General features: G+C 45.7%; 1 protein-coding gene across 1 annotated transcript in view; it reads left to right on the plus strand.

Moving 5' to 3' along the window:
• Nucleotides 1-23,487, plus strand: part of FLI1 (Fli-1 proto-oncogene, ETS transcription factor) — a 115,643-nt gene that overhangs the window by 51,725 nt on the left and 40,431 nt on the right. The window contains exon 2 of the mRNA XM_063093443.1: nucleotides 8,634-8,845. Within this exon, the coding sequence (XP_062949513.1) occupies nucleotides 8,634-8,845 (212 nt within the window). The remainder of the gene's footprint in view (nucleotides 1-8,633; nucleotides 8,846-23,487) is intronic.

A 23,487-nucleotide genomic window follows, 5' to 3' on the forward strand; every position in this document is an offset into this window, starting at 1 on the left:
CCAGGGGAGGTCTGGAGCAGGATCTCACAGGAGCGCATGACTGCAGAGGGCCACCGCTCCTGGTCCTGTTAGATGCGTGCCCTTACAGAATGCACAGGTCCTCTGCTCTGAAAGCATGTAGGCTTATTCCCTTAATTTATTAACCCCCATTATGTAATGTACTTTCATCTGCGATGGATTCTGATTTTGCCTTCTAGGAACTCTGTCGGCTGTCATCCACTGCAGAAACCCCCTCCCCAGAAAGAGCACGTTTAAGTGACAGGGAGGCAGTGAGGGGGCATGTGTTGGGGAGTGATGTTCAGTAAGATGACTCCAGAAATCAACCTGGCTCTGAGGCTGTGTGACATGGCCTAGGATCCAAGATGGCAAACAGGAAACGGTCTGGGGGAGAGTGTGAGCTTCACAGTCAAGCCACTGGCGTAGAGTCTCAGCAGCTGAAGGGTCCAGGGCAAGTACTGAGCCTCTTTAAGCTTCGGTTTCCTTTTTCATAATACAAGGATCCTAACTCACATCTTACAGGGTTAATGATTACAGAAGTTTTTTGGAAACTTCATATGATCGAATAATACTTGTTCTATTTGCTCTTTCTAATTGAAAAAAGTGGTACTTGTTAGTTTTTGTTGTGTTGTTGTTGCTGGTGGGAGTAATTTCACTACATGGTTGTCAGAGAAATTAGCCCTTAATGCTGAGACTGATTCTCCTTCGCTGTATGAACCTAGAAAGGTTATGCTTTGTGCCTCAGTTTCCCCATATGGCAAGTCATGGTGCTGATTCCTGCCAGCTAATGAGAGTAACCACAGTGAAAGGATACTCAGACAATCGCCTCCATATTGGTTCTCTTGTGGCTGATTTAAGTGATAGGAGATGTTCCAGTTACCATGACTACCTAAGAAATTACCCCCAAACCTAGTGGGATAAACCATTATGCTCATGAGTTCTATTGACCTTCATCTGGAGGCTTGTCACTCACAAGTCTGCAGGTCGATGCTGGCTGTCGGCTGGTGGCCTCAGTTCCTCTCTGTGTGGGCCTCTTCATGTACTTCCTCTGCTCGGACTGACTTGGGCTTCCTCACAGCATGGAGGCTGACATCCAAGGTTTAGAGGCCAAGAGAGAACGAGAAGCAGGAGAAAGCCATGATGCCTTTTTCACCTAGGCTTGGAAGTCACGCAAGGGCACTTCTGCCACATTCCGTTCATTAAGGCAATCATAAAGTCCTGCCTGGGCTCAAGGGGAAGGGAAATAAACTCTGCCTCTTGATGGGAGAGGCAAAGACTGGAAATGCTGTGATGGCCATTTCGGGAAAGTGCAACTGCATCCTGTACAAAGGAGTTGTCAGTGAACACACGGTGGTTTACGGACATTTCCCACCTTCTTCTCATCTGACTCTCCATATAGTCACCTCCTCTTCCCTTTTTTCTTTCTGCCCTCTGTGGAGTGGGAACACTTAGCAAGCAGTGGACACATGGCTGGTAACTAGGGAGAAGGAAGAAGCCAAAGGCTTGGCCTAGCTACCAGCAGCCACCCCACCTTGGTCCTTCAGATGTGACTTGGAGTGACCCCCACTCCTGTAGAGCCTGCTGGGTTCAAAAAGCAGAGAGGACAGAGGGCTTTGCTCCCAAGACTCTTGTCTGCATTTTGTATGCTCCCTGGCTGGTAAGAGAAGGGACTTCATGTCATTATGCAAAGAATGTAATAAAAAGCCAAAGCTGGTGTGCTCCCTGTGGTGACCCTGGGTAACGGATATGACAGAGATTAGCTTTCCAGAGCCCTGGAAGGTCTGGGAGCAGCTAAGCAGCCCACTGAGCAGGGGAGGCAGTGGGGAACTTGGTCTGGTTGCTTTTGACATTCCTTTTACCAGCTGCCTCCAGCAAAGTTCATCAGCCACAGAAAACTGTCCTTGCCAGAGTCAGGGCAGGACGGGGAGAGAGGACTGGGAAGAATACGGTGGGGAATTAGTGCTTCTCAGGCCCCACATCACGGGTCATTCCTGTGCTGGAAACAAAACTCAGCCTAAATGCAAGAAAGGGCAAAGGGAAAGGGTCTCCCTCCACGATGGCGTCTGGGACGTTTCCTCCTCTAACTCCATTTGACTCATACTCACAAATCCGGTTCATATCCCTCCTGCACCTAGGATGATGGCAGAAATTTCTTTCATGTACTCCTGAATTAACGGGAGATCCTCGAGGCACCCTCTTCGCCTTTGCTTGCCATTCTGGAGGCTTCCACCTCTGCTTTAGCTGAGCTGTTTGCTGAAGCTCATCACTGATATCAGCCAGGCCGTCATGTGGCAACACTGTGACCACATCCCCCATCACTCAACTGACGTGCACGGGGAGAATAACTTTTGACTTAATCTAAAGAAAACAAATGTTGGAAAATACGTCTGTGAATATAAAAAGAAAAGAAAAGACTACAAACATGCACACACACACACACACACACAGGGGGCGTCTTCAGAAAGTTCATGGAAAGAGTCATATTATCTTTGGATTCTGTTTTTCCACAAACTTTTTGAAGTACTCTCATATGTGTGTCTATGTGTTATGACAAAATCTAAAATAAGTGGAGTTTTTGTTAGGGAGTCCACAGATACCCACTTGGCATTCTTCTGATATTTACCGAGTACGTGGTGTGTGAACAGCAGTGTAAGCAGGTGCTGGCCAGCTACTATTTTTATTATCTTGGCAATAGATACCTCTTCCCCTCATTTGCATGGCTACTTAGCAGAGCCTAATCTATGCCACCTAGAGGCCTGAATTCACAAGCCAGAGAGATGGTGAGGGCTCAGCCTGCAAGGGAACAACGTCCACGGTTTGAAAGGAAGAATGGAAGCAGATTAGTGACTGGGCTCTGTTCTCTATACGCCCACGGGATTCACATTTCAGAATCTAGCTACTATCACCAAATCTGCCAATCTTCAACCTGAGACAACTGAACGTTTAAGTAACCAACAGAGGGCAGAAGGAGGTGTCCCTCTGGCTTTATCTCAACCCCCTGCCCACCCATCTCCAACCCAATGGTTCCCAGGCCATCTCTCAGCATTGGGCTTCATTTAAACAAATTTTTTTTTTTTTTTTACTTCAAGTATTAACTAGGTTCCAAGAGCTTTAGATTCTTGATTTAGGTAATTCACTTATACTATCTAATTTTTATCTTTATTCAAAACCTGCCAGGTTAGGTAGTGGTATTATGCCCACTCTACAGATAAGGAAATGAAGTTCATAAAGGACAAATAGACTGCACCGGGGACCTAATGAGCAACTGGTGGAGCATGGATTGGAACTCAGATCTCTCTGACTCCAAAGATGTGCTAAGTTACAGTTAACACAAGAGTTACCCTCAAAGAGTAATGGTCTAATTGGGAGGACAGAAATTCACAAGAAAGAACGGGGGAACAGTAGTGGTTACATGCCCAGCCAGCAGACCTGAATGTGAGTCCCGGCTCATGCACACTTGCTGTGTGACTGAGCACATGATTTCACTTCTCTGAATGTCCATTTTCTCATCTGAAAAACTAGGGGTGATGATAGTACATCCCTCACAGAATTGCTAGGAGGGTTAAATGAGACTACTCATGTAAAGTAAGCAGAGTTTTGTATTTATGTGCTTTACCAATTGTCCACTAATTTTATCTCTTTGTTTTCTGTAATGATAACATAGAGTGTATTATAAGCAACGGGCTAAAGCCTCCATACCCAAATCGGGTAGGAAGGAAAGTCCACACCAGAACAAGCACATCACTGGTGGTGTCCAGAGAGCCAGCGGGGACTGTGGGAAGGAAGTGTTTCCATGGGCAAATGTGGGAGCACTGCTGTAGCTCAGAATTTGAGCTGCCACCCCAATCATTTCCCCGTGCCGGGGCTCTCTCATTAGTACCCAGGGTGCCAGCCACTGTCTGGGTCTAGGACTCAGTGACTGAGGGACCAGAGCATCCTGGCCTACAGAACTAGCCTTTCCAGCACTCAGCAAAGGAAAGTGCTTCTCAGAATCCAACTACTATGCTATTTCTGGGGTCCCTTTCACAGTGACTACTGCTGGGGCAGGAAGAAACCCCAGAGCTGAGCATCACACAGGGTTAGGGAGCCCACGCCTACCATTTTTCTCACTTTGAAGTCAATTTTAGGTAGTGTGGTCTAAAGCAAGGTGGACTCAACAAGTCTTTTAAAGAATAACTTTTCTTCCCCAGATGAAATCATCAGTGTCCCAAGTCAATAAGGAGAAGCGAAGTCATTAGAAACTGAAGGAATTTAGTCTCTCTGAGAAGTTGGTTTCTTTCTATATCCAGTTTATCATCCCAAAGTTATATACTTATCAATGATTATTGGTGGAAAGTTCTTGAACACCAACAGTGTGCTCATTCCTGTAAAGAGTTTTAAGTACAAGTAAGACTTTTAAGTGCAATTAAACTTTTAAAAGTTTTTTGAGTTTTAAGTACAGAGCTTTATAAGACACACATAAAACAGCAACAGCTACACGTGTGTAACAAGCAGCTGGTGTGTAATTGACATGTCTGCCAACCGGACAGCTCCTCACCTTGTGACAGCAGCACCTTGCTGCCTGCACCCACGCCAGTTACCCCCAGTGGCTTCTGGGAGTCCCTGGCGGTAGCACAGTGGTCAGCCTCCGTCATGCGGTGCCTGCCTCTCCATGCTGTCTGCCTTCTCCTGCTGTACTCCTGTCTCCCCTCACCAACACCTGCTACTGATACTGCCCATCAAAAACACCAGTGTACTTGCTGAGGGCGTAGTCTTGGGGTCTCCCGAAGCTCTCACCCTTGCATGGCAAAAGGGGTGCTCCTTTCTCTCAGAGGCAGCAGAATGTTCTCCTCTCCAAAGCTCATATTTCGCCTGGGTCCCAAATCAGCTTGTCTGAAGCCTCATCTCCCCAAATCTTTTATTCCCACTTCGTGACTTTCGACTACCTCCCCCAATCATATTGGGTTTTCAGATTCAGTCCAACAAGCCGGACAAGAAAAGGGTTTCCTTCATCTTCTCTCTCTTCCCTGCCTCCACTATCCATTAATTCTTTTCTCCATGACGTTATGGGGAAAAAGCTCTCTGTCAGTGATTGCAAACAGAAAGTGTGTGTGTGTCCAAGCAGTATTCTCACCAGGCTTTTAAAACCTCAAAGCAGCCAGACAGGGAAGGTTTCCTGAAGTAAGGAGGACCTCATGTACCTTACACAATGGCACACAAGGACTGATGGTATATCAAGGTGGAAAGGGCAAAGAAAGGATACTCACAGCAAAGGACCGGAAAAATCTAAGACCGAGAGTACACATGAGTAGGGCTTGTGGAGTGGAACACGAGAACAGTTAGACCTGACAGAAGGTGTAGTGAGGGGAAGGCATGAAAGATGAAGGTGGACAGGTAGGGCAGAGCTGAGTCTTGGAAAACAAGTGGCCCAGGAGAGACCTGCAACAGTAGATTTCCAGTGAGCTCTTGGGGGCATTTGAGCAGTGTCATGGCGGGATGACCGCAGTGTTCACAACTTTCAAAGGAGCTAGATCTGACCAGGGAATGTGCAAGGTGGACTGAGCAAGAGAGGGGTGTGTAGGTGTGTGCAAGGAGGAAAGAGTCAGAGAGAGATGCGGGGGAGCACGTGAGCCTGGCCCTGGCCATGCTGGAAAGACAAGTGGGGTGTGTACGGGCTGAAGCAGGGCGCCTTCTTCCTGTGACGCTGCCACTTGACTGAAGTTTCCTTTGACTGTGAACACTACTCTAAAGGAAACTTCGAATCCAAACTGAGGTCGAACCGGTGTTGTACTCTTTACACACCCACACCCTGTCCAGTAACACAGGAGGGGTCTGGAAAGGTTCATATATCTTTTAATTTCATTTTTCCACAAACTTTTTGGTACCCTTGTATTTTTCTCACTGTGTACTGTTCATTCCTTGAGAAGTCTCTCTCAGCTTTGTCTAATCTGTGGTCTGTTGCAACCTCTATGCTGGGAATCTTGATTTTGCCATCTGTGTGTCCCCTCGGACTTGGCAGTCCTGCCTTCTCTTGCTTCCTGACCTACTCTCTTTGGGATAATGATGGCAGTGACCTTTTGCCCTTTACCAGATCATTGCTGTGTCTGATCCTGCCTCCCAGACCTCTTTGCCTCTGTTATTCCATCATCTTCTCCCCTAACCTATAGGAGGAGGTAGAAGAAATATTTCTACGGGAAACCCCATGATGCATGCATGATAAACCACGAATGTAAGCCACTCTCCACAGCAGAGGGTGATACCCTACTCCTTCAGGGTAACCTCTTTTTCTAGTACACAGTGGAGAATGTTCATCTTTATCATCAAAAGGGCACTGTGGGTCCAGGTGGTAATGTGTCCTCTGCCCCTAGTGTGGAACCCAAGGAATTTCATGGACTCAGGGTCAGCTCTCTGAAAGGTTATAATGTCATGCTTTCCAGCTTGAAACCATAAAACTTTGTGCCTGGATAGTAATTCAAAATGTGTTTGGGATATGGAGCCAGGGCTGATCTCTCACTGAAATGGAGAGTGGATATAATAAGCAAAAGACAAACAGTCCTGAGAAGCATAGCTTTCCTCTGAGCATTACACGAGGACATCAGGTGGAAAAATGAACAGGAATCCCAGCAGAGTTTTAGGTCTGAAGGGACATCCACTCGGTTGGGGGATGTGAGCCTTTTAATATTGTGCGGGAAGCTTGGCTTTGAACACACCTCCATTTACACCATCTAAGTAAGTCCTTCTGGTGCAGGAGCAGATTTCCTGGAGTGTGTTCTGATACCCTTTCCCTGATCCCAGCCAAAAACGGCAGTAGAAGAGCCTTTCTCTTTGAAATATGGCTGTCCTCCTGCTGGGGTGGAGAATGGCCCTGGGAGACAGGGTGACAGTTAGCTGATAATACAGATTGTAATTTTACGGGCATATGGAGAGCAGTCGTTTTGGAAACATTCAAGGCAGGAATGTGAATTACACAAGGAATATAGACACATCTCAGATTTAAGAGATGTTGTTCATTTATTATTGTATTTTTAAGCAAAGGTGGTGTATTAGTTTTCTAGGGCTGTCACAACAACATACCATGGACTGGGTGGCTTAAACAGTAGAAATGTATTTGCTCACAGTTCTGGAGGCTGGAAGTCTAAGGTTAGTACTGGCAGGGTTGGTTTCTTCCCGGCTAGCAGACAGCCATCTCTCCCCGTGTCTTAACATGGTCATCTCTCCGTGCACGTGCATCCCTCCTGTCTCCTTGTGTGTCCAAATTTCCACTTCTTATAAAGACACTGGTCATGTTGGATTCGGGTCCACGCTAATAGCCTCATTTCAATTTAATCGCCTCTTTAAAGGCCCTGTCTCCAAATACAGTCACAGTCTGAGGTACTGGGGGTTAGGACTACAACATATGAATTTGGGGTGGGGGTGCACAATTTGGCCCATAACATGTAGCCCCCCCAAATTTTTGAACACTAATATTCATCACAGCTAACATTTGTTGTGTGTCGCTTACTGTGCACTGGAGACTGTTCTAAATATTTTTCTCGTATTATTCCATCTATTCTTCACAATTATAGATTATATAGATTTTTAGATCAATTATAGATTGCTACCATCTTTTCTGAAATGTGGCAAAGTTAACTGGGTAAAATTATGTGACTACAGTGGACACTGTACCTCAGCCCAGGGCCTTGGATCCTGTGGTTTAATGTGACTTGACATAACGAGAGAATCTTATCATCATGCTCTAATTGGTGGAAGATCTCTGGAAAGTGCAAAGCTTTCTCTCTCAATCCCTGATCTCCAAAAGTCAAGCGTGATTCAGGTGACGGGGTAATATGAGTGGGAGAACTCAACCATCTCTTTCAGAAGGTCTTACTTTCATGACCTACCCCTCTACACATCTGAGATTCCTCCCTTAGTCATCGGCAGGCTGAATCATCAAAATTAAGATGTGTGAGATATACCAGCACATACTGGAGAGCCCCTCTGCAAACTGCTGAGCATTTTTTTATTAGCTGGACACCTGCACCAGATCTCATTCAATCCACCTATAAACTCTGCAAAAAAGCTATTCTTATTTTATTCTGTTTGCAAATAAGGAAACTGAAATTGACCAGACCACAGCTCTGGTCCCCACCCTTCCTTTGTGTGACCTTGATCTAGACAGCTCTCCTCTGGGTGGGCCTCCCTGGCCTCACCTTTAAAATAAATGCTTACTCCCCTTCTCCCCCAGCAGCTTGACCACTCCACACAGCTAGTCAGAGGCATTTCTACTAAGACTGGAGTGCGGCGTTCATACCCCACCTCCACACTATGTTCCACGCAGTGTAGCCACATTACCACTGTTCTTCGCCTCCCCTCCCCACCATCTTTTCTGAGGGGATCCTAGCCTACAGACCCAACAAATGAACTCATTTCTGTGGGTGCCCCATTCCCACTCTGCTGCCGAACTTCCTCCTCTCCCGGGTAACCTGCAAAGAACACAGCAAGTTTGTATCAGGGCAAACCTGCCCAGGGGATGAGAGTCAACGGGCCATGGGCACAGTTGGGACTTCCGGACAAGCTGTCTCAGGGCAGCCCTGAGCCACCCTGCCAGCTCAAAGCGAGAGTGCCGCTTGCCTGGGTGCAGAGTGACACAGCTTTCTGTCTCTTCTCTGGCCCTGCAGGAGGCTCTGTCGGTGGTGAGCGACGACCAGTCCCTCTTTGACTCGTCATACGGAGCAGCGGCCCATCTCCCCAAGGCTGACATGACCGCCTCGGGGAGTCCTGACTACGGGCAGCCCCACAAGATCAACCCCCTCCCGCCGCAGCAGGAGTGGATCAATCAGCCCGTGAGGGTCAACGTCAAGCGGGAGTATGACCACATGAATGGATCCAGGTGAGCCCGTCGGGCCTGGGCGGGGCTGGGGAAGGCACAGAAGGTGTCTGCAGCAGATGAGCTCTGGTGCTGGCCCCAGGAGCCCATGTCAGTCCCTGAAGAGTTGAGGCAAGAGAGGGCTACAGGACTGATGGCTGGGAGGAGTAGGGCCAGGAACCCCACCTCATTCTTGGGGGCCCCTGCAGCCCTCAGAGGCCAAGTTAGAGTCTGGCCCCAAGACCCTGTACACACATAGAGCCCCTCTTGAGGATAACTTGGCAATGAGATTCTCCTCCCTGTCCTGTAGAAGATACTTCACCTCCCTGGGTGGGTCTCACTAGAGCAAAGATGACCAAACCATTCTCAGGGTAAAATTGGAGACATGATGAGAAGGGCGGACACATCCCAGGGCCAGGGAGGAAGTGCCACACCTGCACAGTGTGTACAAAGGAGGTGGAGTCCAGAGCAGGCAGCTAAGGACGTTGCTGGTAGACAATGTAGAGAGGAAGAGTCCAGAGAGAAAAATCACAGGGCAAGGAAGAGCCCAGTCTCGTGGACAGGTAGCCTGGGCTTCAGGTCCTGCCTCTGATGGCAACTTATTTAAATCCACCTGAGCACCAGCTTCCTCACATCTAAAGCAGGGCTGGAATGTTCACTCCTCCACAGCTTGCCCCTCAAGTGTTAACTCTGACAGTACAGCAAAAGGACCCAGGATCGTGCCTAGAATTCCTGAAGTGCTCAATAGTGATAGTCACCATTATGAGCAAAGGTTTGAAAGAGAGAAAATATTTATCTCATGTTGCTTTGTGTTGCTTCACCTCCCACGGATTTGTCACCCCTCTTCCTCTGGGTGATGGAGACGCAAAGGATTACTCAAAGCCCATCTCTTCTGAGCGGTGAGAGACTCTGAAGTGGTTAATCTCCCACCAGAACCCTCAAGCGAGAGGCATTGCTTCCTTGGGAAATTAACCCCGAATTGGGGTTCTCTTCCTGCATTTATTTTCCAGACCAGGAAGTTACAGGAAGAGAACATAGGTGGGGTTATAGTTTAACAATATAGGCTGGTAACTTTCAGTGAAACAAGCCAGATGACATTCCATTAGACAATTAAGTGATCTTACAGCAATTTCTCAGTATCTTTACATTACAATCAGTAACTAGTCTGTCCTTGAGCCAGCAACCTTGCTGTGCTACAAATCTTTATTTTACACCAGAGACTTTATAGCCTGAGGAAAATTTCCAGTCCTCCACAAGGTCAATATTTGAAACTGCAAGGCTTTGGAAACCCAGGCCCTGTGAAGTACATATGCTTTATAGTATATTCCACATCTCCCCCGTTTTATTTATTTAAAAGAAAAAGCAAAAGCTATAGATCAGGTTGGCACAATAAAGACAAAAGCATTTAAAGCAAAGTTAGTATCACTTAGCATGGCAAGTCCTTTTAATTTACTTCAGGTGAAGACTGATGATGTCATCGTCTCTCAGGGCAGCTGCAGCAGCATCACTCCAGGTTCTGTGAATTGGGTGTAATTACCAATTGCTGGAACTCTGGAAAGGGATTCTGCTCTGCATAATAGTTGATTCTGAGTCCAGAGAGTTAGTTATTATTAGTTCACCTGTCCAGGACATTACTGCTTTCAGAGTGTCTAGTCTTATGTAAAATTTTTGACCAATTATGAGTCTTTTGTTTAAGAACAGGATGTCTCATCCAAGTTACAAACACCCTCTTTAAGGCCAGGAAAATTTAGAGAACTGCTTTTGTAGAGAAGACGTTATTTCCCCCTTTATGATTGAGGCATTCCTCATGAAAGCACTGATGATCAATATCTTGATTGAAAAGGTCTTACTTTTCTTTGTATATGTCCCATGTGGCTGGGAATGCTGTTTCCCAGGTGAAGATCTGTCCCACATCAGGGGGAAAGATGAACAGCAGGATGAAGCAGCAGTTAAGTCAAATTACGGCAAACATGAAAGAGAGATCAGTGACTTGGAAGTGAGACATACTATCTTATATCCAAAGTTTTAAATTATATCCTGTCATAAAGAGAGAGAGAGTTAATTTTCATTGAACTTATAAAAATAGCCACATGGACATAATATTCATAAGGATACTTAAAGTTATTAAATTTGGGGGGATCAAATAGGGAGAAAACAAATACTTTTATCTCTGTTTTAAATGACATTTTACCAAACTGATGTTAGTTATAGATAGCTTAAGAGAGAGAGAGAGAGAGAGAGTTTTCTCGCATTTGGAAAACATTAAGAGAACCAGCACTGTTTTAAAATAAGGAAATTGTAAAAATCCCATAATTTTTAAAAATTAGTTTACCAATTAACTTTTGTTGTTTTGACCTTAGTGAACAATTTCACAAACTCATCAGTTTTTTCATTAGAATTTTGGAACTTTAGTTTAAAGCTATGAACTCAAAGTATGTTGGAAAACTATGCCTATCAGAGTATTTTCATGAAATATTTGAAGACATAACATTTAAAAATTATAATTAAACCAGGATTATGACTGGTAGCATTTATATCAAGACACAAATATTTAAGAACCTTACAAGATTTTGGAACACAAATCCATAACACCTTCAGTACTGACAATGCTTTCCCATATAGTCTAATTTATCAAATAAGCCAATTAGTTTTGATACATTTTTTATATATCCTTTGAGAAATTCCAGGGCCCTTGGAATTCCCCAAAATCATTTTAAGCTTTCAGAATTTAGTGTTGGAAAGCTTTGTCAAGCAACAAAAGGTTTAAAACATTTAGTTGAATAAAATCACAAATTATTACAAAAATAAAACCAACGTGACAAAGGGTTTCAAAGGCAGAGAGCACAAGAAATTATTATGAAATAAATTTCCTAAACCAGTTATCTAAGGGGCAAAGAAAACCTTTTTACAATTTTGTATTAAGAGCAGTCAGGTGAAAAGTCCTCTAGTAATCCTGTTTGATTAGTAAACCCAGGCAATGATGTGTGCTGATAAGAATATTTTTATAGATTCAGGTTAGTAAATAGGCATCTATTTATCAGAGCAAATTATACAAAGCCCAGTTTGAGTTTTAGCTATTTTTACCAAATACATATTTATGGTTTTCCAGCCAAAAACTAGGTGTGTAGATCTATACCCGTATCAGTTGATGCTAACTAGGGCCTACGTGATATTTGGCATAGGTTTCCTTTCACTATCCATTTCAGGTCCCAGTTTTCCATGTGGCGTTGTCTCAAAGATATCATTTCTCCCAGCATGGCCAGGAGGCAGAGTTGAGATAACAAGGAGACATATTGACCTAGAGATAAATTTAGGTGAAAGGTTTAAATCAAATTTTGAAAATATATTTATCAAAACTTTAGAAAATTTAATTCACGTGAACTTGAAAAGTATACTTATTTAATGAGCGCACATTAATCATAAGCCAATTTGGTACCTTGCACATAAAATGATTACACATACAGACATGAACATATAGACATAACATACAGCTTACACATGCATATATGCAGACATAAACAACAACAACAAACAAGGATCTTACAGGTTCTGTTCAAGATGTAAAAAAAAGCTCACTAGTAAAAAGGACAGTCAGCTTTAGATTGTGTTTTTTCAAAAAGACTTTTTGGTGAGGCCTCACCCTGCCTAAAAGAAAGCAAGATAACAAATTTATATTGTAAAGTAAAGCATGCAAACCTTTTCAAGAAGATACAGAGAAGACACTCTTCCTTTAAGAAAATAGCATAGAATTCTACCATAGGATTTTGTGAAGAAATACATAGATGAGACTAGAAGAGAATTTAGAAGTCTGTTTAAGATAACCAGGTGGATGTCAGAAAATTTGAGACCATCTAGTTAAACAGGTAGATATTAGGTTAGTTTTAGTTTCTCAAATGAGTTACTGAGCTCAAGAGCTGAGCCACCAATCAGAGATGAAACCATTTGACTCGAGGTTTTTAGGGGAAGAGCAGTAGACCTAAAAGGGGTCTAGTTGGCACCATGGCTACTTTTCTTCGTAAAACTCCAGAGTCTTCAGAGACAAAGAGTAGCACATGCAATTAAGAAAAGAACCACTGCTTTTAAGAGAGGAGAGAAGCATTGTGCAGATAAGAAAGAAAAACATGCTCAAACAATGCCCACACTGTAAAGAAATATTAACTTCTTTTACTTTAGATTGTACAATTTAAAGTTTTCTCAGTCACTGGCAAAGATTAAGTTTTATCCATTTTTGGTGACAAACATGTCTTAGTTTTTTGTTAAGGCCTTGGATAGGTCTCAGAGCAGCTTGACATAGATTCCTAGTTGTTAGGTGGGAAACCTTAACAAGACCCATTGAATAATTAACCAGTGACCAATTTGTTCCCAAATTTTTATGTTAAGGCTCCCTTCCTTGAGGTATCAAGGACATGGTTGTTTAAGATCCACTAACAGTTTTACAAGCTGCCATTCAGTTACTTACAGCCTACTGCTTTAAGGAGACATTGGAGTTGTATTGTATGTTCAGTCTCCCCTTTCGTTAATGAATTATCCATATTTTAAAAGTAAAGAGAAGGAAAAAATATTTCCAGGGTTGAAAAGACCTAATTTCGACCTTCCGCAGGTGTGTAGTTGCTAATCAAAAGCCACCTGTGATTCCCTTGCCGGGAAGCATCTCCCTTATTAGGGACTCCCTTGCTGGAATGAATTGGACATCCTATTCCTCTCCAGTGCTTGGCAGGTCAGTCTCCGATCCATGGAGAATGTCTTCACATGGGGCACCATTTTGTTGCTTTGCGTTGCTTTGTGCCCCACAGATTTGTCACCCCTCTTCCCCTGGGTGATGGAGATGCAAAGGATTACTCAAAGCCCATCTCTACTGAGAAGTGAGAGACCCCGAAGTGGTTAATCTCCAGCCAGAACCCTCAAGCGAGAGGCTTCACTTCCTTGGGAAATTAACCTCGAATTGGGGTTCTCTTCTTGCATTTATTTTCCAGACCAGGAAGTTACAGGAAGAGAACATAGGTGGGGTTATAGTTTAACAATATAGGCTGGTAACTTTCAGTGAAAAAAGCTAGATGACATTCCACTAGACAATTAAGTGATCTTACAGCAATTTCTCAGTGTCTTTACATAACAATCAGTAACTAGTCTGTCCTTGAGCAAGCAACCTTGCTGTGTTACAATTCTTTATTTTACACCAGAGACTTTATAGCCTGAGGAAAAGTTCCAGTCCTCCACAAGGTCAATATTTGAAACTGCAAGGCTTTGGAAACCCAGGCCCTGTGAGGTACATTTGCTTTATAGTATATTCCACATGTCTCATTCATGAAATATCAGGTGACCCAATGGGCTTAAGGCACAGGAGATAAAAATACAAAGCAAGAGAGGGCCCTGAATAGTAGGCTAAAATATATGCTATTTATTCCATGGGCAGAGACCAACTTTAAGCACAGACATGATATTTAACATCATCAGAGCTGTGACTTAAGACTAGCAAGCTGGCAATGATAGTGCACACAGAGTGAGGACAAGAGAGTCAGAAAGATAAGAAGTTAGTGAAATATTCCAGGTTAGAAATAATAGAGTTCTGAGCTAAAGTGATGGTAATAATTATGGAAATAAAAAAAAGATACAAAAGGGACATATCAAAGAGGTCATTAAGAGGGCTTAAATGAATGAATATTGAACAGGGGGTATGTGAGAGGAAAGAATCAAAGCACAGATGTTCTGAAGGATGGTGCTGTCCAAGCCACAGAAAGAAGGAGAGGAAATGCTCCAGGAAGGCAGGTTAAGGCTCCCTTCGAGATTTGCTGTGAGCAATGAGTAGAACATCCAGATAAAAATGTCCCCTAGGCTTTGGAAACCAAAGCTCAGATAATATTTGGGAGCTGGAATTTAGATTTGGGCACCATCTCTAAGGGGTTTAACTGGGAAAGTGGCCGAGGTCCCCAAGGAAACAAACCCAGAGAGAGAAGAGAGAAGGAAAAGAGTGGCTGTGACTCCTGAGAGCACCCGTAGTCCCAGACCTGCCTGCCGGGACACAAGCCCCACCACATTTCAGTCCCACTACCAAACCAGTGACTGGGATCTCAGCCACCTCCACAAGTCCTAGGATTTCAGGAAGGCTCAGCGGTTCTGAGCCAAGAGCCCTTCAAATGAGTTTCTCTCCATGGGGAGAAGGTGACACTGCAGTTCCTAATGGTCATCATCTGTCACACGTTTTTGCATATTATCTTATCACTTGCTTCCTAACACCATCCTGCAGGGTAGATACAGAAAGACAGATCAAGCTTTGAGGGAGAAATGCCTTGTCTAAGGATTTAGAGGAGGCAAAGCTGGTGCCCAAATCCAGGCTTTCTGTTCCAGGCCCTGGGTGCCGTCTCTATTAGTTTGCTTCTGTTGCTTATAACAACACACTTGGAACTGGGTAATTTATAAAGAAAATGAAATTCATTGCTTACAGGTTCAGAAGCTGGAAGTCCAAAGTTCAGGGAATACATTTGGTGAAGGCCTTGGTGGTGGTGACAGTGACCCGGGGTCTCATATGGGACAAAATGGTGGAACAGAGAGACTCTAACCTGTCATGTGCTCTCCTTTTAAAGCCCTCAGAACCACACCCCTGACCACCATTATTAATCCATTCACTAGGAATGGTCCTCAAAATCTCATCACCTCTTCAAGGCCCCACCTTTTAATTAATATAGTAGGATTTCCCACCCTCTTAATAGTCACAGTGGGGATGAAGCTGCTAATACATAAAACTTGGGGGACATGGTCCATACCATCGTCCCTCAGGTGCCCTTCCCCCACCCCTGTCTGTACACCTGCTTTTGCACCCTTATCTCATTTTTGCCAGCCACCCTCTGCTCCCCCCATGAGGTCTATTCAACAACACCTCGTAAACTGGTCTGACCTCAAGGAACTCTCAATGCTGGCGGAAAATCCAGAATCCACCACTGGAGATTCTTTGGGCTGTCACAGCCTTAATCTGACCACTGCTCACCCCCACTGCCCACCCTAGTCCAACCAGCAGCACCTCTCCTTGGCCACTGCAGGAAAGCCCTTCTTCTTGCCTTCCTGGGGTCTGTTCTCCAGAACGCAAACAGCCAGAGTCATCCTTTCAAAATATCTAACCCTCTTGCTCAAAACCCTTTTAATGGCTTATAACAAAATCCAAAGTCCTTAGCATGGCTACACCTTCCCTCTGCCACCCTCTACTCCCCTCTCCATCTCACTTCCTCCCCCAACATTAGCCACACAAGACTTTAGCTGCTCCTAGACCCCCAAGCATGTTCCTGCTCAGAGTCTCTTCCCCTGGGTTCCTTCCTTCTAGTACATTCCTGATCCATCTAGTCATTTGACGCTCTCCCCCACAAGTTTCAGGTCTCTGCCAAATACCACCTTTTCAGAGGCCTTCCCCTATCACCCAATCTAAAACAGCACCCCATTCTTGACCCTGCGTGGGCTGTTCTTAGTTCTTATCACCTGCTTCACTGCAACGCGGGCAGGGCTTTGTTTACCTATCAGTGCCTGGCACATGATAGGTGCTCAATAAATAGTTGTTAAATGGATAACTGAATGAATGCATGGCTAAGCAGGCTCCAGGGTGATGTTGCTTGTTCGGGTCATGCAGGTAATTTGTGAAGACACCAGGATAGAGACCCAGGTCTGCTGATTTAATGCCTCCAATGCGGAGTTTGTGTCGGTTCCCAGTGAGGCTGCACTGGTGAGCTCGCTGCTCCCTCCCCTGCTCCCAAAGAAGCCTCAAGCACCCCAGGATACTAATCTTGGGAAGGAAGGTCCCCAAGAGAATTAGTTTCCAGAACTCAGCAGAAGCCAGCTGGAGGAGGGCTGAGTGACCACCTCAGCCAGCAGACAGGATGTTTACCTGGCTGTGGTTGCACAAAGCGGCCTCTGCTTTTGATTTGCCTGTCTTGACTGAGACCATCAGCAAGTGAAGAAGTAGGTTCAGAAAGACAGATGTATTCCGACCCACCCCGGGAAACAAAGAAGATCTAGCAGACTGTCAGAGCCAAGCAGGTCAGGCAGAGCCGTCACCAGCACCTCGTAAATAGGCTCTAAGTGCTCACATGCGAGCTGGATGGTGGCTAGCAGGGAGCAGGGAGATTCAGAAAAATGTCTTTGCTTAAGGGGGAGCCATGTCCTGTTATTTAATTATGGACATTATTATTATTTAATTGTTATAATAATAATGTATTATTATTTAATAATAGGAGCCAGATCCTATTATTTAATTATGCAAAAAGAAAGCACATGGGGAAATAGATGCCAGGCTATTTAAATCTCTGATCCTGAACACCCTGAGTATTATTGATAATGGCACTGGGTTACTTATATATGATTTTATTGTTTTCAGAGGGCTAATTCACCACAACACAAAGCATAGGTGAGGTCATTGTGATGGTTCCTAACTTTGGGTGAGAAAACCAAAGCAGAGTATACAATTTGGGATGTCTCTGCTCAGGGGCTAGACCTGTGCTGTCCGATGGAGTAGCCACTAGCCGGATGTTGTTCTCGAGCACTTGAAATGTGGTGAATCCACAATTGGGATGTGCTCTGAATGTAAAATACACACTGGATTTAAGGGCTTCGTGTGGAAAAAATGTAAAGTGTCTTGTTGATTATTAATTATGCCAAAATGCTCATCTCTTGGCTGTATTAAACCAATACAACCAAGAGATGATCCAAAATATGAATTTGTTAAAATGTATTAATATATTGAGTTAATATATATTAATTATATATTATATATGAATTATATTTAATATAATTTAATGTGTAATTTAGTATAATTAAAATTTTATATATTTAACATAATTATAATTATATGTTAATATACTAACTCAATATATTAATATATTAATATATTATTAAAATTTTTTGCACCTGTTTTTTTTCTTATTTTAGAAGTATGGCTACTAGAAAATTAAAAATTACCTCTGTGGCCTGCATGTGTGGCTCACATTCAACTTTGACTGGACAGTACTGGGCCAGCAGGTTTTGGACTGCCCTTACTCACAGTGCATTACCTACATGTTCTTTGAAAACATGGGTTTCTGAGTTACTTTTTCACTGTTATTGGAGACCCCACCGATATTTGTGTCTCTGTTAGGAAGAAAGATATTCCGAGTGTCTGAAGCTACGATGCCCTCCTGCTTTTTATACAAGCAGCCAGCCATCTGGACCAACAGCCAAGGGTCAAGCGGAGGCACTGAGGTCCGAGGAGCTCATAGACAGTTGGGTTGTCCGTGCTGTGGGAAGTTGCACTCTCTTTCTGCATGTCTTCCTGTTGGGGTTGAATCTGTTAGGCTGGGTTGCCCTTGAAACAGCATGGCCCATAGGTTCTGTGTTGCATGTAGACTTCAGCAACTTGATCCAAGCTGGGGTCTGCAAAGAACTCTCAGCTGCATCCTGTCTTAACCATGGGGATTGGGGAAAAAATCCCAGGAAGGAAAGAATATCAATTTCTGGAGGGGAAATGCAAGGACTTGATTTGTGTGCCCAGCGTTCAGGACCTGAGTTCAGTGTTCACGTGTCCTGACTCTCCCTGGACTGGCCAACTTGGTCTGGATGCATTGGACACCCAGGGACTCACATTCCACACATAGAGAGATCAGCCTAGCACACTCTGTAACTTGTGCCACTCTGACTGCAGAGTGCCTTCCTAAATTCCCATGTGCTGAACCTTGCAGGATGGGACATGCCACACATAGCCTGGATGGGAAAGCATACTGAGGATTCTGGAAAAGCTATCGGCTTCTCCTATGTACGGAGATGAAAATAGTGGGTTAGGATGATGGCTTTATGATGGGTGATGTTTTTTTCTTTCCTTAAAATTTGCTTTTAAATTATTGCCTTTACTTTTCAAAAAAAAAAGTCACATCCATGCATGGGTCCTACAGAAATCCTAAGGGCAGTACAGACTGCTTCATTTTTGTACAATGTGCACACTACATGGAAGACCCAGGTGATAGATCCTAATGCAACCTCGTGGCTTGGGTAGCCCTTGGGACCTCACGTTATCTGTGCGGGTATCTGGTACCCCTTCACAGTACACCTGGGCTACAGATTTGTGGATCTGATGCTACTTGCTGAATTCAGTCCCTCTAAGTTGAGTGGGAAGGTAGAGAAGGTGTTTGTGTAGCCTACAGGGATAATATTTGGGAGAATCTTTGCAATCCCTTTCATCCAAGCACCCAAGATCTCGCAACTTAAAACTTCAAAGTTGCTTCAGTTTGCATGGCACTTTTGGAAATCACTAGCAGTCTTTTTAAAGCAACATTCACCAAACACACTAAAATAGAATCAGAGCAGCCAGAGCTTAAGGGCAGTGGTGAAAATAAAGGACAGGGCCGCAGGGCACTCGTCAGCTTTGCTGTGGCCACCCGTGCCCTGGCTTTCTGCTGCCCCAGATGGAGATGCTCTGAGTCCACTCTGCACCTCCTCCCTTCTCTATTGTGGCAGCCCCTGGCCCTCTCGTCACCTGTCCTAGTGCTATCAGCTGCCTGTTGGCCCCAACCCTGTGCTGCTAGCTGTAAGCGCAGGTCTCAATACAAATTAGCCCCAGTGTGGGCAGGCTGAATGGCGAAACCTCTCCCCAGTCGTGCCCCCTCCCGCTCTCTGCTTGTTTTTATCAAGCCCTCTTCACAGGCGCCAGCTGCCTCATTAAAGAGCAGCCTTTGTGTGGTGCTTCACCTGTACCCGCCCTCAGCGGTGGCTGTGAGCCCAATGGCCCTGCACGCGAGGTTGGCTCTGTCTGGCAGAGGCACGGTGCCCCAGAGCTTGGAGAATGGAGGGAAGTCTGGCAGGCGAGCCGGAGAGGTACAGCTTTCCTTCTTTCTCTCCCTGAGCAGTCAGAGAAGGGTCAGCCAGGGCTGTGACGAGTCCAGGGTGGGTGCCAGGGATTCTCCCCAGGACACCCCTTTGCAGGTCCTAGCACAGAGGGCTGGGACTGAGGACAGGACCTTGTTCCAGAGGAGAACACCCAGGCAGGTGGGCAGCCAGACAGATCACCTGCCCAGCTGGGGAGCAGGTGAGCACACCAGGTAGACGGAGGGAGAGAGGAGGAAAACAGAACCAGGAGGACTTCCGCGGGCTAGTGAAGGAGGAGGTGCTACCCCCCGGACAGCTCCCGAGGCCACCTCGCAAGACAACCCCTGCTCCTGCTCTGTGTCTACATCCTGGCAAAGCACCGAGCTCACTGAGCCACTCATGGCTCTTCACCTTACCAGGTCAAGCGTCAGGCAGGGTATACCAATGTTCTATCTTTTCAAATTTATCTTTCTATACTCCTGGCACCAGGGACCAGCCCGGCCATCTGTGCCTACTGTGCATGGCCGTAAACCATAAAGGGGCACTTAATTGCTGTGATTCCTGAGGTTCTGACATCTCTGCATAGCAAGAGATCAGTTTTTTAATTCAGAAATCTCCAGAGGCCCAGGTGATGTGGAAAGGAATTTTTCAAAAACCGTCCCCCCAATGCTCGTGAAGGAAGCCCTGGAGTGTGCGCCTCCTCTTCTGCCACCCCCTGCCCACTGTCCTCTCTGGAAGCCCCTCACCTCTGCCCATGGCCCTCTCACTCTGGATGTCCTCCCGGGGAAGTATGTGCCGCCCCAACCCCACCCCCTCCCACAGAGGCCCCCCGCCAGTAAAAACCTTGCTCTCTTGGTTGTAGGCCAACTTAATCCTCCAAACTTCTGCAGCACTTGGGCTGTTCCACAATTGACAAGGGTGCTGGGAAAGCCTGCCAGACTGTGGTAGTTTGTGTATGTGTGTCTGTATGTGTGTGTGCATGTATGCGGGAGCGTATGTGTGTATGTGTACTCATGTGTGTGCATGTGTAGGTGTGCACGTGTAGTGGAGAGTGTGTATGTATGTGTTCATGCATGGTGGAGTATTGTGCATGTGTACATTTGTAAGCATGTATGTGTGTGGTGGAGTATGTACATGTATGGTGGAGTGTGCGTGTGTGTGAATATGTGTGCAGAGTGTACATGTGTGTGTGTATGCTGGTGTGTATGTGTGGGTATGTATGTGTGTGTGGTAGAGTGTTCATGTGTGTATATATGTGCATGCATGCTGGTGTGTGAGTATATATGTATGTGTGTACAGAGTGTGTGCATGTGTGTATTGTGTATGTGTGTCTGTGGTGGAGAGTGTGTAGTGTGTGCATGCATGCTGGTGTGTGTATATTTGTGGTGGAGTGTGTACATGTATGTGTGTGCGTGCGTGCTGGTGTGTGAGTATTTGTGGTGGAGTATGTGCATGTATGTGTGTGCATGCATGCTGGTGTGGGTATATATGAGAGTGTGTGGTACAGAGTATGTGCATTGTGTATGTGTGTCTGTCTGTGGTGGAGAGTGTGTATGTGTGTGTGTATGTGTGCTGGTGTGTGTATATTTGTGGAATGTGTGCATGTATGTGTGCACGTGCATGCTGGTGTGTGTATGTGTGGTGGAGTGTGTACATGTATGTGTGTGCATGCATGCTGGTATGTGTATATTTGTGGTGGTGTGCATGTATGTGTGTGTGTGCATGCTGGTATGTGGGTATATTTGTGTGTGGTAGAGAGTGTGTGCATGTGTGCCTGTGTGTGATGAAGCATGTGCATGTTTGTATATGTGTGTGTGCATGCTGCTGTGTGAGTATATATGTGTGTGTGTGGTAGAGAGTATGCTTGTGTGCCTTGTGTATGTGTGTCTGTCTGTGGTGGAGTGTGTGTGCCTGCATGCTGGTGTGTGTGTATATGTGTGTGTGCATGCGTGCTGGTGTGTGTGTGTATGTGCATGTGCATGTGCATGTGCGTGTATGTGTGCATGTATGCACTGTGTATGTGTGACTGTCTGTGGTGGAGTGTGTGTATGTGTGTGCGCATATGTGTGTGTTCACGTGTCTGCATGTGTAGTGGAGTGTGGGTGCACGTGCATTCAGTGAGCCACAGGGCAGGCAGGGGACCAGCATGCTCGGGCCGGAGCTCAGCTCAGATGCAGGCACCAGGGCCTGACTGGGGCTGCTTCATCTCAGGCCAAGTCCTTCAACAGCAGAAGCCAAAGGGCCAAACACTGGTGAAAAGCCCTGATGTGCTACTGCCTCCCCTCCGACTGCCATGGGGACATTAAGCCTTCAACAATCTGGGACTCTGAAGGCTGGTTCTTGGTTCTCTGCCTGGAAAAACAGTAGGCGAATAGTAAAACCTTAAATTCTAACATGTGTAAGTTATACATCTTATTTTCATTTTCAGCCCATGTTTCCCTCTGTAAGACATCAGGAAAAAATTACCGTCTGACTCCTAATATCTCAGTGGAGCATTTATCTCTCAGCTATGATAAGTGATCTTCAATATTTTTTCCTTTCAGATTAAGAAACAAATTCATTTAATTTTCTTTATTGAATGTGCTCAGGCCTCCCCCCGCCCTGCCTGAGTCTCAGGAAGCCCTGGGATATTCTCCCCGCTCCTGGGTTAGTGGCTGGTCTTCCTGCTGTGGGGATGGGTGGGGCCCTATCTGGCACGGCCCTGCTCCTCAAGGCCTGCCGTGGTCTGTGCCTACCCATGGCAGAGTGACGGAGGGTAGCGGCCAGGCCTTTGGAATGTCCGGAGAGGTTATGCGGCCCAGAGTTGGAAGGCTGTAATCTGAACCTTATCTGAACCCCTTGGTCTGAAGGCCTGGTTTGGAGCCCTTGAGAGAACTGGCTTTCTCCCAGGCTGCCAGAACTGACTCTTCCTGCTCCCTATAACGGCGGCTGCAGCCTCTCCTTGGCCATCCAGCCACCTCTTTTGGTCCTGCTGCAGCTGGGGTGGCTGAGTGGGAGCTGGGCAGGGCAGAATGGCACCTCCCCTGGGTGCACTGGGAGGTCCATGGCACTGGGCTGGGAGTATGCGGAGTGTTCTGCCACCCTCCTCCAGGGCACAAGGTGGCCACAGGTGGGTGTCGGCCCAGCACTCGAGACAGCTGCTCAATCACCGATGCTGCAAAATACCAGGTGCTAACTGGGCCATATGGTTCAGTTGGGCTCAGTTGGGTGATTTGCTTTTTCCCTCATGCATTTCCATATTGCTTACCCTGTGAGCTTAGTGGCCAGGGATGCAAAATGCCACAAGAGCCACAACCTCTCTCTCAGGGTGAAGTTCCTGGATTCTATTCCTCCTTTACCCAGCAGCCAGCTCTTTTACATGGGTGCTTTGATAGAGAAGCTTGACCCCGAAGACCTGAGTCCTGCTTCCACCTTGACTGGCTGTGTGGCCCTGGGCCAGTCACCCCACCTCTTGGTTTCCTTAATCCTGAAGAGGAGATAATAATCCTTGCTATTCCTATTCTGGAGGGTTATTGGGAAATTCAGATTTAAAAGTGCATGAGAAACGTGTTAAAATTATATATGTGGAGTACAAATAACTCCATGAGAAACATGCATTGCTCATCTCTGACATAAGGCACTGTGTCAGGCACTGAAGGTTACACAAAGAACATAGTGACACCATCTCAAGACACTCACACTCCAGCTGGGGAGGCCACATGCCAAGCTGACGATCACACAGTATGACCGATCCTCTAACCAAGGCAGACACAAAGTAGAGAAGGTGTGTCTGGGAGCAAGTGCGAGGTTGCCTGGCAATAAGGCTAAAAACATAAGCTGCAGTCAGATCAGGAGGGCTGCCGCCCCATCCAAGA

Source organism: Cynocephalus volans, chromosome 4 (genome assembly GCF_027409185.1).
Source record: "Cynocephalus volans isolate mCynVol1 chromosome 4, mCynVol1.pri, whole genome shotgun sequence".
NCBI classification, from domain to species: Eukaryota; Metazoa; Chordata; class Mammalia; order Dermoptera; family Cynocephalidae; genus Cynocephalus; species Cynocephalus volans.